Source organism: Drosophila novamexicana, unplaced genomic scaffold, assembly GCF_003285875.2.
Source record: "Drosophila novamexicana strain 15010-1031.04,08,12 unplaced genomic scaffold, DnovRS2.1 tig00000689-arrow-pilon, whole genome shotgun sequence".
In the NCBI taxonomy this organism is placed as follows: domain Eukaryota; kingdom Metazoa; phylum Arthropoda; class Insecta; order Diptera; family Drosophilidae; genus Drosophila; species Drosophila novamexicana.
In genome coordinates, this window is record NW_020824818.1 from 1,718,195 (window position 1) to 1,736,043 (window position 17,849).

The following is a 17,849-nucleotide window of genomic DNA, read 5'->3' on the forward strand; positions in this document are numbered from 1 at the left end:
AGCGAAGAAAAAAAAGTAAATACGCCCCATAATATTGTGGTTCTTAGCAGCTCGATTGGAATTCTGCAAGTCATAAAGTATACGCCAATTTGAATGTAATATATTTTATGTTAAGTGCATAGGTGGCATTCAAATGTGTCTATATACCTAATCACAAGGTTCTACATTTAACGTATACTTTTTTTGTGTCTTGGTGGTGGATAGGGGAAGTATGCAAAACGATAAATATTCTTAAAACTATACCAAATTTTGTATTATATTTTTTAAGTTACGCTAAAAACCACATATCAAGTTCGGTTTTTATCGATACTTTAGAATGGGACGGGATGTCCAAAATATGATTAGCTTGTTTTGCGAAAATATATTTGAAACTTCAAGTTTATAGCTTTTGTAGTTTCCGAGATCCTTACCGAGAACAGAAAGACGAATATGGCTAAGTCGTTTCAGCTTATCGTCTAACCATTATACCCCTTTATTTACCTATTTTCAATGGGTACAGTGTTTTAAAAAAAAAAAAAAACAGAAAAAGTATCATATAGCAAATAAAGGCAATGTTTTCTAGTAACATTCATAGCTTCGTCCTTGGATACATAAGATGTATTTCTTAAATGAATATTTATTGGTGGTTCATACAAGAAGCATTAGCCAGCAAACACAAAATGTGCATTATCTCAAAAACTTCAAACAATTCAAAGTTCTCTTAATTAGGATGTGGCCGGTTTACAGGCAATGTTTCACATTAATAAAATTGGTCCCCTGTTTGTATCAAATTAATAGACTTTATTTTGTGTGAAAAAAGCGAACTGGAGAGTTCTCAAACTTAACCCAATTTGAAATATTATCACAGTCGCTTTGTTTCTGTTTAAGGACATGATTCTAAGCAATTCAAGCATTGTTAAGCTTTGACCAATTTTCCTTGGGTAAATTCTGAAAATGATTGATGGCCAGTGAAAATTTCCGTCGCCCCAAAGCACAGAATAGGGATCGCATTGCCTAATTTTCAAGGATGCGCAGTATCTAGAATCTGTGCTCAACCTGAGTAGGCGTAACAATACGCAGGGTCAAATGTAAGCCGTTGAATTATACTTGACTCAATAAATCTTCACACAGCCAGTTTTCTATTTATTCGTCAGCTACGTGCCCAAGCTAATCAAATGAATTGTTTTTCCACTGAAAGTTAGTCGAGTAATCAAAGCTAGCAGATGTAGCCTGTGCCTGCGCCTGTCCTGCTTAGAAATGCAATACAATCTGTGAATGTTCTTCTTTTTTTTCACTTATTTCGCGATTGTTTCCAAGTATTGTTCAGCGACCACATTTTTTTTCTATTGCCTTGTGCTCTAACGATGATTGACGATGATTGAACGTTACAGGCGCAAAACTCACAATAACAATAACAACAACAGCGGCAGCGGCTGATGGATTTTATTTGTCTGCCAACTGTTGGATTGAATAATATGAAGTGTTTTCGTCAGCTGGTTAAGCTTGCGATAAACAAAACATGAGAAAAACAACATTTACATAAGATTAATTTATATATAGTAATTTTATACTCAGTATATTAACCGGCTTGATCGGTATATAAAAATGTTTTTGAATCATAACTTTATAATTAAAATGACTTACATTAACAACAGGCTTTTCAACAAGATCTACACAAGATTCAAGTTTAATGAATGATTTTTAGAATGCGATCCTAAAACGAAGATTGTATGAAGATTTAGAGGAAACGTTTTATCTTTAATTTGAATATTCATCAATATTATATTTTGTTTTGCCCCCATTTTCTACTCAATTTCCCAGTCTAATTAAAGACTTGGAAATATAGTGCTGGAAATATACCCATTTCGCATATGTTATTATTATTTCTTCAAAATTTTGCGATGAAAAATATGAATTGAACATTGAAAAATTATGAGCCAGATTTCCATCCATTTTCTATTCCATTTTACCATCTAGCAGTTGACAAATCAAACCGTCTACAGTCCGTCTTTACCAAATTATATTTAAATCTATATGAGTTTACTTGACAGCAGACGCACATCTAATACAAACTTTCCTCTTAGTCTTATGTTCTTATTTATAAAGCTCATTGCCTTAGAAATTTCCTTTTCTATCAGTGACTACAAGCTCGCTAAACGATTAGCATAACAGAAATACTACAATCCCAATTGAATTAATCGACGCATAACTGATTATTTTATTAAATGGACGTGTACCCCGCCCTAAAAATAGCATTCAACAGCTAACGAGCTTAGTATGTTTGTTTATATGCTAAATTGTCCTCCATTCGGGTTTGGGATCTCATTAATATGCTCCACACTGGACAGCTATTGCCAACCCACCCGTTTTGCGCCGAGTGACACACATTTGGCAGGCAACTAAAGGCCTAGCTCTGAAGTCAGAGAACTTTACTGGCAGCACTCGCAAATGCTCATGTTTTGTTCTTGTTCTGTTCGTGCAACGAAATTTATTGTTACAGATATAGCCAAAATGGTGAGGGGCGTGGGGCAACAAATGGAACTGGAGGAAAGTAAATTTCCGTTGCGTGTAGCGTAAAAGTCGTGTCGAGATATGCAATCGCAATATAAATTCCAAATAGATAGAACACAACACGGAATTGCGAGGACATGATTTGTTTAGTGGGAGACCCACCAATTCAGTCGGTATCTTCTGCTTCATCATCCAGGCCTAACCCCTCTTGGTCTTCGCCATCATCCTCCTCCTCCTGTTTACAGCGTCCACGTCTGGGCGGAAACATGGCCAGTTTGCAGGCTCTTAGGGTGCGGCGTCTGTCGGTGTTGTTCATGCGGCAGACGATTCTTAGCATGCGCAGCATTTGTTGCCAGTTGCGCTTCATCTTGCGCACGGAGTTGACCAGGCAATACTTGGTATCGGTGGCTTCGATAATGAACCACAGTAGAGCTCCACTCACCGCAACCGGGGTCAGGCCATGCAGCGAGTACTCGTGCAGCCCGTGCAGACAGTCATCAAGTTCAAGTAGATGAATCAGCTCCTGTGTGAGCCAGAAGATTACGCGTTCCACGCCGCACCAAACGATCAGTGTTGCGATCTCGGTCAGAAACAAACCGCCCACAATCTCGACAAGCAGCTGCCAATGCCTGGCCATGTGCATAAAGCGACATGGATAGATTTTCAAGTCCCATAGAAAACAGAGTGTCGCCAGCAGAAAGACCCAGCTGCCAAAGGGCGGTGAGGGGGAGCACTGATCCTCCGGCTGTTTGATAAAGTAAGAGTAGCCCAGCAGCTGTAAAAAAGCGACTATGCTAATGGACAGCGTCTCCATTATATTTATGTATAAAAGATTTATAAATTATATTTTATAAAAATAGCAACAATTTTGGAATTTCCTTTGGCTCAAGTATAAAACCCTTTTCAGTATTCTGTAGCTTGCTTTTTCCTATTTGTTTAATGTTTATTCAATGTAAACTTTTTAATTTATTTTAGGAATTTAATGACACATAAAGGAATACAAAACAGATTGAACATTGCATTAAAAAGAAAAAAAGAAAAAACATTTTTATTTTGGATTTTTGTTGACTATGGGCAGAGCTGCACATATATTCGGATGAAACAACAATTTCGAAGGGTAAGTACATATAAGCTACATTTTAATAATCATATATATTATTGGCATATTTAAAAAAGCACTATATTTACATACATATGCGTATATATTTTTTATCTATATTTTAATCAATGTTTTAATTACACTTGCTTGGAATTCTAGCCCTCAGTTAAGCTGCCCTCAGGAGCTAATACTCATAATGCCCCTTCTATAGTATCCTTAGATATTGTATTTAAAATATCTATATATTTGGGGAATCTAAAGAAAAATAATGAGTAGAAAGTATTAATTTGGCATATTGCTGTATACTAAAATGTTTTTGAAGCACAAACTTTATATATCATAAATATGATTTTGTTGTCACATCTGGCCTCTTGGAGGTGCCTTTTTCAACGCACTAATACTTTTGTAACAAACTTATAAAACTTTTAAAAGTCCGAATTGGTAGTTGTGGCTGGGATTTAAAGGGGTAAATATAATAAATTTATTTACCTAAATTAATTTGGAATGCATTAGCTAATTGCTCCGAGCTGTTGCTAATGGCAATACTCAACACATTTGTCCACATTTCTCCCAATTCTTATAGAGTGAGTTATATGCAAATGCAAATATAATCTTTCTTTGTATTACTATGGGCTTAAATAGCTCGTTTGATGAACACAATTTCAAGTCAATTACTTATTTCTTATGCCAAATCCTTATGCCAGATACGAAGGCTCCGGACTTACTCTTAGATATTGTTTAGAAGACCTAACACACTCCACAGATGGGCCTAATGGAAAGTTGTAGACAGACATAAAGTGCCAACAAATTAACATAACATTAACCGCAATTAATCAATTTAAGGATCCGTCCAAGCGAAGCCAATTCCGAGATGCCAACAATTATCTGGCCATGTTATCTGTTACCTGACTCAAACTGTAAGCTTGTATTTAAGGAATGGGGCCAATAGGCTTGACTAACTGACAGCTGCAGGTCTACGACAGCAAGTTCACACTCACACACACACAAACTCACACACCTATATAGACTGTGTGACTGGCATTTGAATAGGGTTCGTTGTTGTCGCTGCTTGACATTGGGTTTGCTTCTGGCCAACGGCTGGCTGGCTAGAAGCAAGGCTGTCTATTTAAAAATTGATTTGTTGTTATTTACATGCCGCATTATTTATCAAAGATCTCCTTTAAAACGATGTTTACTGCCTATCCAACATTATCGTTGTCAGGGTTGGCATGTGCACGGCTCTAATAATTGTGTATGTGTGTGTAGCAGAGGGGGATGTCCGCTTTAAAAGGGGATTCCTATCGAGAATTCAATTTGTAAGTGTCAATGACAGTTTAGTAGATGTCACCTCTATTTTTTTCCCTTTGCCCATTTTTATTGGCATTTTCTCCAGTGAACCGAAAATCCCAGTTGATTTGCAAAGCAACAAGTTGCCCGGCTGATGTCCAGAGCGATGGGGAATCCAGTTGGGGTTCGATAAGGTGGCACCGCGAGACTTTTGTTATTGAATACGACGTGCAGCAAAGCAGCACGTTAAATTGGCAATGCTAACGTATTTATTACCATAATTGCTACAGTTCGAGCTATGTACACGACAGCTTGTGCGACGGGATCGGAAAACTGTTGGGCTTGCATAAAATATAGGGATTGTGTGTAATTGAAATCAGTCGCTTAGAAAAATCAATCAAATTTGTTCGCGGCGTTTTTAAGCGGGTTGCCAGGAAATACACTCGATGTCTATCTTTTGAGCTTTATTAAATACATTGGTTTAATAGACTAACATTTAAAAAAGGTAATTATGAATTAAATTTCGATTGTATCATTTTCAATATTAATAGTTTACCCGTTAACGAAAGAGCTCACGTTTAGAATCCACACTCAATAGATAGTTGACAATGTATCAATTTTATATTAATAAATATTAAAAGTATATAAAATAAATAAGTTAAAACAATAAATCAAACGATTAAAAGCAAATGCATCGATGGGGACAAAAGGACACACATTATCAATTAAATAACAAGTAAGAGTTTCTAGTCGGGAGCTCCCAACTAGAGGATATCCTGAACCCTCTTCTTTCAACATCAAATGCATATATATATTCTATTTTAGAAACAGGATATCGATATCGATTTTTATCGATTGCTGGGAAACGGAGTAAGTTATCGATTATCGGAAACAAACCCGATCCGCGTGGGAACTAGGAGCATCTACATCTAAAATTTCAAGTCTCTAGTTCTTATAGGTTCTGAGATTCTTGCGTTCATACATGAGGACGGACGGACGGACAGACAGACGGGCATGGCTAGATCGATTCGGCTATTGGTGCTGATCAAGAATATATATACTTTATGGGGTCGGAGATGCTTCCTTCTGCCTGTTACATACATTTGGATTTTGCACAAATACAATACACCCTTATACCCATTTTTAATGGGTTCAGGGTATAAAAAGCCAAACTTCGTGAAAATCGGATGAGATTTGGCCGAGTTATGGGGGTGGTAATTTTTGACCCATGTCTATATACGAATCTTGGGGTAAGATTTGGACATGAATTTCGACCAAAAAATCAGTGTCGAGATTTGAATGCCACATTAATCTAGAGGGAAAACCATGAAGAAAAAGCAAAAGATTTGATAAGATAAGATAAGATAAGATAAGATTTGGACATGAATTTTGACTAAAAAATCGGTGATTAATCAAGAGGGAAAACCATGAAGAAAAAGCCAAACTTCGTGAAAATCGGATGAGATTTGGCCGAGATATGGGGGTGGTAAATTTTGACCCATGTCTATATACGAATCTTGGGGTAAGATTTGGACATGAATTTCGACCAAAAAATCGGTGTCGAGATTAGAATGCCACATTAATCTAGAGGGAAAACCATGAAGAAAAAGCCAAACTTCGTGAAAATCGGATGAGATTTGGCCGAGATATGGGGGTGGTAAATTTTGACCCATGTCTATATACGAATCTTGGGGTAAGATTTGGACATGAATTTCGACTAAAGAATCGGGTTCAGATTTGAATGCCTGATTAATCTAGAGGGAAAACCATGAAGAAAAATCCAAACTTCGTGAAAATCGGATGAGGTTTGGCCGAGATATGGGGGTGGTATATTTTGACCCATGTCTATATACGAATCTTGGGGTAAGATTTGGACATAAATTTTGACTAAAAAATCGATGTCGAGATTTGAATGCCACATTAATCTAGAAGGAAAACCATGAAGAAAAAGCGAAACTTCGTGAAAATCGGATGAGATTTGGCCGAGATATGGGGGTGGTAAATTTTGACCCATGTCTATATACGAATCTTGGGGTAAGATTTGGACATGAATTTCGACTAAAAAATCGGGTTCACATTTGAATGCCTGATTAATCTAGAGGGAAAACCATGAAGAGAAATCCAAACTTCGTGAAAATCGGATGAGATTTGGCCGAGATATGGGGGTGGTAATTTTTGACCCATGTCTATATACGAATCTTAGGGTAAGATTTGGACATAAATTTCGACTAAAAAATCGGGGTTCAGATTTGAATGCCTGATTAATCTAGAGGGAAAACCATGAAGAAAAAGCCAAACTTCGTGAAAATCGGATGAGATTTGGCCGAGATATGGGGTGGTAAATTTTGACCCATGTCTATATACGAATCTTGGGGTAAGATTTGGACATGAATTTCGACCAAAAAATCGGTGTCGAGATTTGAATGCCACATTAATCTAGAGGGAAAACCATGAAGAAAAAGCCAAACTTCGTGACAATCGGATGAGATTTGGCCGAGATATGGGGGTGGTAAATTTTGACCCATGTCTATATACGAATCTTGGTGTAAGATTTGGACATGAATTTTGACTAAAAAATCGGTGATCAGATTTGAATGCGTGATTAATCAAGAGGGAAAACCATGAAGAAAAAGCCAAACTTCGTGAAAATCGGATAAGATTTGGCCGAGATATGGGGGTGGTAAATTTTGACCCATGTCTATATACGAATCTTGGGGTAAGATTTGGACATGAATTTCGACCAAAAAATCGGTGTCGAGATTAGAATGCCACATTAATCTAGAGGGAAAACCATGAAGAAAAAGCCAAACTTCGTGAAAATCGGATGAGATTTGGCCGAGATATGGGGGTGGTAAATTTTGACCCATGTCTATATACGAATCTTGGGGTAAGATTTGGACATGAATTTCGACTAAAGAATCGGGTTCAGATTTGAATGCCTGATTAATCTAGAGGGAAAACCATGAAGAAAAATCCAAACTTCGTGAAAATCGGATGAGGTTTGGCCGAGATATGGGGGTGGTAAATTTTGACCCATGTCTATATACGAATCTTGGGGTAAGATTTGGACATGAATTTCGACTAAAAAATCGATGTCGAGATTTGAATGCCACATTAATCTAGAAGGAAAACCATGAAGAAAAAGCGAAACTTCGTGAAAATCGGATGAGATTTGGCCGAGATATGGGGGTGGTAAATTTTGACCCATGTCTATATACGAATCTTGGGGTAAGATTTGGACATGAATTTCGACTAAAAAATCGGGTTCACATTTGAATGCCTGATTAATCTAGAGGGAAAACCATGAAGAAAAATCCAAACTTCGTGAAAATCGGATGAGGTTTGGCCGAGATATGGGGGTGGTAAATTTTGACCCATGTCTATATACGAATCTTGGGGTAAGATTTGGACATGAATTTCGACCAGAAAATCGGTGTCGAGATTTGAATGCCACATTAATCTAGAGGGAAAACCATGAAGAAAAAGCCAAACTTCGTGAAAATCGGATGAGATTTGGCCGAGATATGGGGGTGGTAATTTTTGACCCATGTCTATATACGAATCTTAGGGTAAGATTTGGACATAAATTTCGACTAAAAAATCGGGGTTCAGATTTGAATGCCTGATTAATCTAGAGGGAAAACCATGAAGAAAAATCCAAACTTCGTGAAAATCGGATGAGATTTGGCCGAGATATGGGGTGGTAAATTTTGACCCATGTCTATATACGAATCTTGGGGTAAGATTTGGACATGAATTTCGACCAAAAAATCGGTGTCGAGATTTGAATGCCACATTAATCTAGAGGGAAAACCATGAAGAAAAAGCCAAACTTCGTGACAATCGGATGAGATTTGGCCGAGATATGGGGGTGGTAAATTTTGACCCATGTCTATATACGAATCTTGGTGTAAGATTTGGACATGAATTTTGACTAAAAAATCGGGGATCAGATTTGAATGCGTGATTAATCAAGAGGGAAAACCATGAAGAAAAAGCCAAGCTTCGTGAAAATCGGATGAGATTTGGCCGAGATATGGGGGTGGTAAATTTTGACCCATGTCTATATACGAATCTTGGGGTAAGATTTGGACATGAATTTCGACCAAAAAATCGGTGTCGAGATTTGAATGCCACATTAATCTAGAGGGAAAACCATGAAGAAAAAGCCAAACTTCGTGAAAATCGGATGAGATTTGGCCGAGATATGGGGGTGGTAAATTTTGACCCATGTCTATATACGAATCTTGGTGTAAGATTTGGACATGAATTTCGACTAAAAAATCGGGGTTCAGATTTGAATGCCTGATTAATCTAGAGGGAAAACCATGAAGAAAAATCCAAACTTCGTGAAAATCGGATGAGGTTTGGCCGAGATATGGGGGTGGTAAATTTTGACCCATGTCTATATACGAATCTTGGGGTAAGATTTGGACATGAATTTCGACTAAAAAATCGATGTCGAGATTTGAATGCCACATTAATCTAGAAGGAAAACCATGAAGAAAAAGCCAAACTTCGTGAAAATCGGATGAGATTTGGCCGAGATATGGGGGTGGTAAATTCTGACCCATGTCTATATACGAATCTTGGGGTAAGATTTGGACATGAATTTCGACTAAAGAATCGGGTTCAGATTTGAATGCCTGATTAATCTAGAGGGAAAACCATTAAGAAAAATCCAAACTTCGTGAAAATCGGATGAGATTTGGCCGAGATATGGGGGTGGTAAATTTTGACCCATGTCTATATACGAATCTTGGGGTAAGATTTGGACATGAATTTCGACCAAAAAATCGGTGTCGAGATTTGAATGCCACATTAATCTAGAGGGAAAACCATGAAGAAAAAGCCAAACTTCGTGACAATCGGATGAGATTTGGCCGAGATATGGGGGTGGTAAATTTTGACCCATGTCTATATACGAATCTTGGAGTAAGATTTGGACAAGAATTTCGACCAAAATATCGGTGTCGAGATTTGAATGCCACATTAATCTAGAGGGAAAACCATGAAGAAAAAGCCAAACTTCGTGAAAATCGGATGAGATTTGGCCGAGATATGGGGGTGGTAAATTTTGACCCATGTCTATATACGAATCTTGGGGTAAGATTTGGACATGAATTTCGAGTAAAAAATCGATGTTCAGATTTGAATGCCTGATTAATCTAGAGGGAAAACCATGAAGAAAAATCCAAACTTCGTGAAAATCGGATGAGATTTGGCCGAGATATGGGGGTGGTAAATTTTGACCCATGTCTATATACGAATCTTGGGGTAAGATTTAGACATGAATTTCGACCAAAAAATCGGTGATCAGATTTGAATGCGTGATTAATCAAGAGGGAAAACCATGAAGAAAAAGCCAAACTTCGTGAAAATCGGATGAGATTTGGCCGAGATATGGGGGTGGTAAATTTTGACCCATGTCTATACGAAGACGGTAAGATTTGGACATGAATTTCGACCAAAAAATCGGTGTCGAGATTTGAATGCCACATTAATCTAGAGGGAAAACCATGAAGAAAAAGCCAAACTTCGTGAAAATCGGATTAGATTTGGCCGAGATATGGGGGTGGTAATTTTTGACCCATGTCTATATACGAATCTTGGTGTAAGATTTGGACATGAATTTCGACCAAAAAATCGATGTCGAGATTTGAATGCCACATTAATCTAGAGGGAAAACCATGAAGAAAAAGCCAAACTTCGTGAAAATCGGATGAGATTTGGCCGAGATATGGGGGTGGTAAATTTTGAGCCATGTCTATATACGAATCTTGGGGTAAAATTTGGACATGAATTTCGACCAGAAAATCGGTGTCGAGATTTGAATGCCACATTAATCTAGAGGGAAAACCATGAAGAAAAAGCCAAACTTCGTGAAAATCGGATGAGATTTGGCCGAGATATGGGGGTGGTAATTTTTGACCCATGTCTATATGCGAATCTTGGGGTAAGATTTGGACATAAATTTCGACTAAAAAATCGGGGTTCAGATTTGAATGCCTGATTAATCTAGAGGGAAAACCATGAAGAAAAATCCAAACTTCGTGAAAATCGGATGAGATTCGGCCGAGATATGGGGGTGGTAAATTTTGACCCATGTCTATATACGAATCTTGGTGTAAGATTTGGACATGAATTTCGTCTAAAAAATCGATGTTCAGATTTGAATGCCTGATTAATCAACAGGGAAAACCATGAAGAAAAAGCCAAACTTCGTGAAAATCGGATGAGATTTGGCCGAGATATGGGGGTGGTAAATTTTGACCCATGTCTTTATACGAATCTTGGGGTAAGATTTGGACATGAATTTCGACCAAAAAATCGGTGTCGAGATTTGAATGCCACATTAATCTAGAGGGAAAACCATGAAGAAAAAGCCAAACTTCGTGAAAATCGGATGAGATTTGGCCGAGATATGGGGGTGGTAATTTTTGACCCATGTCTATATACGAATCTTGGGGTAAGATTTGGACATGAATTTCGACCAAAAAATCGGTGTCGAGATTTGAATGCCACATTAATCTAGAGGGAAAACCATGAAGAAAAAGCCAAACTTCGTGAAAATCGGATTAGATTTGGCCGAGATATGGGGGTGGTAATTTTTGACCCATGTCTATATACGAATCTTGGTGTAAGATTTGGACATGAATTTCGACCAAAAAATCGATGTCGAGATTTGAATGCCACATTAATCTAGAGGGAAAACCATGAAGAAAAAGCCAAACTTCGTGAAAATCGGATGAGATTTGGCCGAGATATGGGGGTGGTAAATTTTGAGCCATGTCTATATACGAATCTTGGGGTAAAATTTGGACATGAATTTCGACCAGAAAATCGGTGTCGAGATTTGAATGCCACATTAATCTAGAGGGAAAACCATGAAGAAAAAGCCAAACTTCGTGAAAATCGGATGAGATTTGGCCGAGATATGGGGGTGGTAATTTTTTACCCATGTCTATATGCGAATCTTGGGGTAAGATTTGGACATAAATTTCGACTAAAAAATCGGGGTTCAGATTTGAATGCCTGATTAATCTAGAGGGAAAACCATGAAGAAAAATCCAAACTTCGTGAAAATCGGATGAGATTCGGCCGAGATATGGGGGTGGTAAATTTTGACCCATGTCTATATACGAATCTTGGTGTAAGATTTGGACATGAATTTCGTCTAAAAAATCGATGTTCAGATTTGAATGCCTGATTAATCAACAGGGAAAACCATGAAGAAAAAGCCAAACTTCGTGAAAATCGGATGAGATTTGGCCGAGATATGGGGGTGGTAAATTTTGACCCATGTCTTTATACGAATCTTGGGGTAAGATTTGGACATGAATTTCGACCAAAAAATCGGTGTCGAGATTTGAATGCCACATTAATCTAGAGGGAAAACCATGAAGAAAAAGCCAAACTTCGTGAAAATCGGATGAGATTTGGCCGAGATATGGGGGTGGTAATTTTTGACCCATGTCTATATACGAATCTTGGGGTAAGATTTGGACATGAATTTCGACCAAAAAATCGGTGTCGAGATTTGAATGCCACATTAATCTAGAGGGAAAACCATGGAGAAAAAGCCAAACTTCGTGAAAATCGGATGAGATTTGGCCGAGATATGGGGGTGGTAATTTTTGACCCATGTCTATATACGAATCTTGGGGTAAGATTTGGACATAAATTTCGACTAAAAAATCGGGGTTCAGATTTGAATGCCTGATTAATCTAGAGGGAAAACCATGAAGAAAAATCCAAACTTCGTGAAAATCGGATGAGATTTGGCCGAGATATGGGGGTGGTAAATTTTGACCCATGTCTATATACGAATCTTGGGGTAAGATTTGGACATGAATTTCGACCAAAAAATCGGTGTCGAGATTTGAATGCCACATTAATCTAGAGGGAAAACCATGAAGAAAAAGCCAAACTTCGTGAAAATCGGATTAGATTTGGCCGAGATATGGGAATGGTAATTTTTGACCCATGTCTATTTACGAATCTTGGGGTACGATTTGGACATGAATTTCGACTAAAAAATCGGTGTTCAGATTTGAATGCCTGATTAATCTAGAGGGAAAACCATGAAGAAAAATCCCAACTTCGTGAAAATCGGATTAGATTTGGCCGAGATATGGGGGTGGTACATTTTGACCCATGTCTATATACGAACCTTGGGGTAAGATTTTGACATAAATTTCGACTAAAAAATCGGTGTCGAGATTTGAATGCCACATTAATCTAGAGGGAAAACCATGAAGAAAAAGCCAAACTTCGTGAAAATCGGATGAGATTTGGCCGAGATATGGGGGTGGTAATTTTTGAGCCATGTCTATATACGAATCTTGGGGTAAGATTTGGACATGAATTTCGACCAGAAAATCGGTGTCGAGATTTGAATGCCACATTAATCTAGAGGGAAAACCATGAAGAAAAAGGCAAACTTCGTGAAAATCGGATTAGATTTGGCCGAGATATGGGGGTGGTAATTTTTGACCCATGTCTATATACGATTCTTGGGGTAAGATTTGGACATCAATTTCGACTAAAAAATCGGTGTTCAGATTTGAATGCCTGATTAATCTAGAGGGAAAACCATGAAGAAAAATCCTATATCATATATATATTCTATTTTAGAAGCTATATGTCAAGTTTGGTGACTCTAGTTCTTATTATTTAGCAAAATTGCCCAAAAAACAGGATATCGATTTGTATCGATTGCTTGGAAACGGAATAAGTTATCGATTATCGGAAACAAACTCGATCTGCGCGGGAGCTAGGAGCATCTACATCTAAAATTTCAAGTCTCTAGCTCTTATAGGTTCTGAGATCCTTGCGTTCATACATACGGACGGACGGACGGACGGACGGACAGACAGACGGACATGGCTAGATCGACACAGCTATTTATGCTGATCAAGAATATATATACTTTATGCGGTCGGAGTTGCTTCCTTCTGCCTGTTACATACATTTGGCTTTCGCACAAATACAATATACCCATTTTTAATTGGTTCAGGGTATAAAAGTAGCCTGAATAAAATCCATTGGTTTTAGTCTTATTTTATTTTTTAAAGAATTACAACATTTTTCGCATTGATTCTAAAAAAGTAATCTAATATAATGTGTATACCATAAAATTAAATTTGTTTTCAAAGTAATCTTTCATCAGTAACTTTCTTGTAACTAAGCATGTGAAGTACGCTTTTCCAAGAACATGTAATAAAATAATCACATGAATTATAAATGGCTCGTGCAATATACTACAGAATTTAAAGCAATTTAATAATATATAAGCTAATGAGAAAATAATGACTGTAATGCCGTCAGCCATTAACTGTGTACACAACTTCAACTGACTGCGAAAAATAATTTGCGCTTTTGTGCTACCAAACTCAAACCGAATCCGAAAAGAGGTTTGCTCGGGATTGTAACAGCCAAGTCATGCACTTAAAAGTGCACGTATGCATGTGTGCGTGTGTACGTACGTGTACAAAATTTCACACGTGCAATTTTAATGAACTTTTCACACTTATTACACTCAATGGACAAAGAGACAGAACAGAGTTGCGCGCATGGCATTCCCGTACACACATGCACAGATACAACCAAATACAAGGATCGCCTGTTAACTTCCGGTTCCGGCACTTTTTGTAACCGCACGCAAATACTGCAAGACAATTAATGCTGATATATATATATATATATATATATATATATATATATATATATATATATATACCATATATATATATATATATATATACCATGCCTCTGATTAAGCGCTATCTATATATATATATAGCGCTTAATCAAATAGTAAAAGCTGCTAACAGAGCGAAGCAAGTAAAGCTTATATGTATATATATATATGAATTATATATATTCTATTATACATATGTAAATACATATATATATTTATATATATATATATATATATATATAGCGCTTAATCAGAGGCATTGTAGATTGATGCGCCATCAGTTACCTATCAGTCTTAAAGATTTGTAGCAGTGAAACGGTTGGCAATCTCGGATTAAATAAAATGAAAATACACCCCACATATACTTTATTGGAAGTGTTTGTTACGGCATTGTTAGTGCAATCAAATGAACATTCCACAAATAGCAGGGTATGTGCCCTATATGTAGTGTAAAGAATTTATTAAAATTTAATGATGTTCTCTACAGTCGTCGAAAGACTTAAAGGAAAACGATTTTCAGTGTGAACTTTACTGCTTTAAAGTGATTAAACCGCTTCTGAGTTATGCCACCTCTATTAGAGCAAAGGAGCAACAATTCTCAGAGTTACAAAATAATATAGATAATCAAGATACAATTATCAAAAGCTTAAGGGAGGTGATCAGACAAAAGGACAAGCTGACTGCCGCATCTAATGAAACCATTTTAATTCAGAATGATTTTCTGATTACAATTAAGAAGCAACTCGCCCTAAATAAGGATCAAATAACTGAAATGTTAACTGAAATAAAGTCGAAAAATTTTCAAATTGATAAGAAAGATTCAGAAATACAGCTATTGCAATCAAAGATCAATTCAGAGCTTGAAAACCTGATTTAAGCGAACACATTACCCTCAAGCTGCCTGGGAAAATTGACAGATATCTATACGATTAAGGTGCCCAATATAGAGCCCTTCCTTGTACCATGTGACTCAAAATTGGCCGACAACGGATGGACTGTTATTCAGCGTCGCGTGGATGCAAGCGTGGATTTCAATCGGGACTGGGACCAATACAAGGCCGGTTTCGGTGATTTACGTGGAAATTTCTTCATAGGACTAGAGAAATTACACCATTTGACTTTATCGCAGCCCCACGAACTATATGTATACCTTGAGGATTTCAAGAATAAGACACGTTATGCCAAATATAGTCACTTTCTAATTGGCAGCGAGTATGAGTCGTACAAGCTTAAAAAACTTGGGACTTATTCTGGAAATGCTGGTGATTCCTTAGTTAATCATTTAAACATGAATTTTACAACAAAAAACAATGATAATGATACTTCGATGAAAGCGAACTGTGCTGGCCTTTACAAATCGGGCTGGTGGTTTTACAATTGTTATGTGAGGTATGTGTTTAATGAAATTGTATAAATATTTTTTGAACAACCTGCTAATCTTCTTGAAATTGAAGCAATCTCAACGGGCAGTATGTTACCAAGTTTGTAGAGGGTAAGGATGATGGCATTGAATGGAGAAGATGGCATCATAATCCGCTGAGATATGTGCAAATGATGATAAGACCACAATCTAATTAAATAATAAAATGTTTTTTTTTTTTCGATTTATTGAATGTTACTTTTTAAATACATACATATATTGGATATCTATCCTGGATTTTATTTTTTTAACAATTAAATTTTATGACTTCTTTAACTTTTCATTATTTATATTTATATTTTTAAGAATATTACATCTCTTCACTCCCTCACTTTCAACTAAAAAATTAAAAATATCATCTTCATCATCCTGATTTTTGTTCTTTAATTTCATTACAATATTTGGTAAGCCTTTTTGTTTTATAGCAAATCAATAATTTTGCAGGTTATAATAGAATTGAACATGCTTGGCACTCAGCCACCCTTTATTCATGCTTAAAATCAACACATCAAAGAAGAACATTAAAATTACAAAAACATTTTGACCGTAAATTTTACTTTGATAAGATGTGTTGTTAGGCCAATTTTTCTCATAAGATCGTGTGTTTGCTGATAGACAAATAGGTCGACTTGACCTTGAAAAGGGCAGGGTATTAAGAGATAGAGAGAGACAGAGATACTTGACTTGTCAAATCGTGCACATAAAACTTTCCCCATGAAAAGTTGTACCTTTGCCTGAAATGTGCCCATTTTCCGACTCAAGACAGGTTGACAGAAACAGTTGCAAGTGCAACAACGACAACAACAACAACAATAACACCGACAGCAGCAACTGATAACTGGATAAGGTAACAACAATGTTGGGTGTCATCTACTGGATGCTGCACACGATGTGGCCTCATTCGCATTCTACGTGATCTGTTGAGCTTCTATCGAGGCTTGTCAAAGGTGGCCATCAGTTCCGGTTGCGTTTCCCCACCTTTTTTGGTGCAGTTCCGTTTGGCTCTACTTGTGCCGCGTCTCAAGCTGCCGCCCTCGAGACAAATTGAATTCGTGCATTTTTTGTGCAGCGCATACAAATGGCGAACCAACATGGCGGTGACGTTTACTTTGTCGTTGAGGTTTCAATGTTGCCCTCACATTGAGTACTTTCATCTTGTTATATCATATGTTACGCATTTAAGTCTAAATAATTTGATTCCTAAAGAAAAAAGTGCATTCTTGATAAGAGAAATAGATAAAAGATGTCAGAGTCTTGATTATTATTTATTTTATTATAAATAAGCAGGCGGACCTACGTTTGAAGCTTCATTGGGAATTCCTTTGAATTGTATATTATTCATTTCTCAGTTATGTTGTTATGTCTGGGTATGGTGCAGCTCCGTTTTAGAAAAATATGAATGCCAGATTTACAGATACATTCGTTCGATTTCTCTTTGCAATAAGATGAATTTATTATTAATGTGATCGACTTCTGCTGTCATAAACTCGATGGAACATAAAAGGGTATTTGGTCTTCGACTTCGACTGGCGATTTGAAACTTTCGTGTTTTCTGGCGCATCCTGTGCCCGCTAAAAATCACGCTAATTGTCGCATGCCAAATGCGCTGTCGTCGGCATCATCGCATACAATCGGGTGCAGAGCAGGGTCGAGCACAGTGGTTGCGGTTGAGGTTCTGACAGGGTTCATGACAGCTCTATTTGCATAAATTTGAATAAGAAATCGTCTGGAAGGTCTTGCTGGATTAGTAGTCGAAGTACAGTTGTAAATTAAATACTATTCAAGTAAGTTCAACACTGGAATCGAATTAGTCCAACTTTAAATTTTAACAGTAAAATTGATTTCCTAGG

The 17,849-nt window shown here is 37.2% G+C and overlaps 2 protein-coding genes across 2 annotated transcripts in view; one reads left to right on the forward strand and one right to left on the reverse strand.

Moving 5' to 3' along the window:
* LOC115762991 (potassium voltage-gated channel protein Shaw) overlaps nucleotides 1-17,849 on the forward strand; it is an 89,797-nt gene that overhangs the window by 52,143 nt on the left and 19,805 nt on the right. Inside the window, exon 12 of the mRNA XM_030705377.1 lies at nucleotides 3,466-3,607. The gene's annotated coding sequence lies outside the window, so the exon portion shown is untranslated. The remainder of the gene's footprint in view (nucleotides 1-3,465; nucleotides 3,608-17,849) is intronic.
* Nucleotides 2,442-3,448, reverse strand: LOC115763004. The gene has a single exon (XM_030705394.1). The coding sequence runs from the start codon at nucleotides 3,302-3,304 to the stop codon at nucleotides 2,657-2,659; it is 648 nt and encodes a 215-aa protein (XP_030561254.1). The 5' UTR covers nucleotides 3,305-3,448; the 3' UTR covers nucleotides 2,442-2,656.

What these genes read in the sequence shown, in the direction of transcription:
- LOC115763004 (XM_030705394.1), bottom strand. Translation starts at nt 3,304, where the DNA reads ATGGAGACGCTGTCCATTAGCATAGTCGCTTTTTTACAGCTGCTGGGC.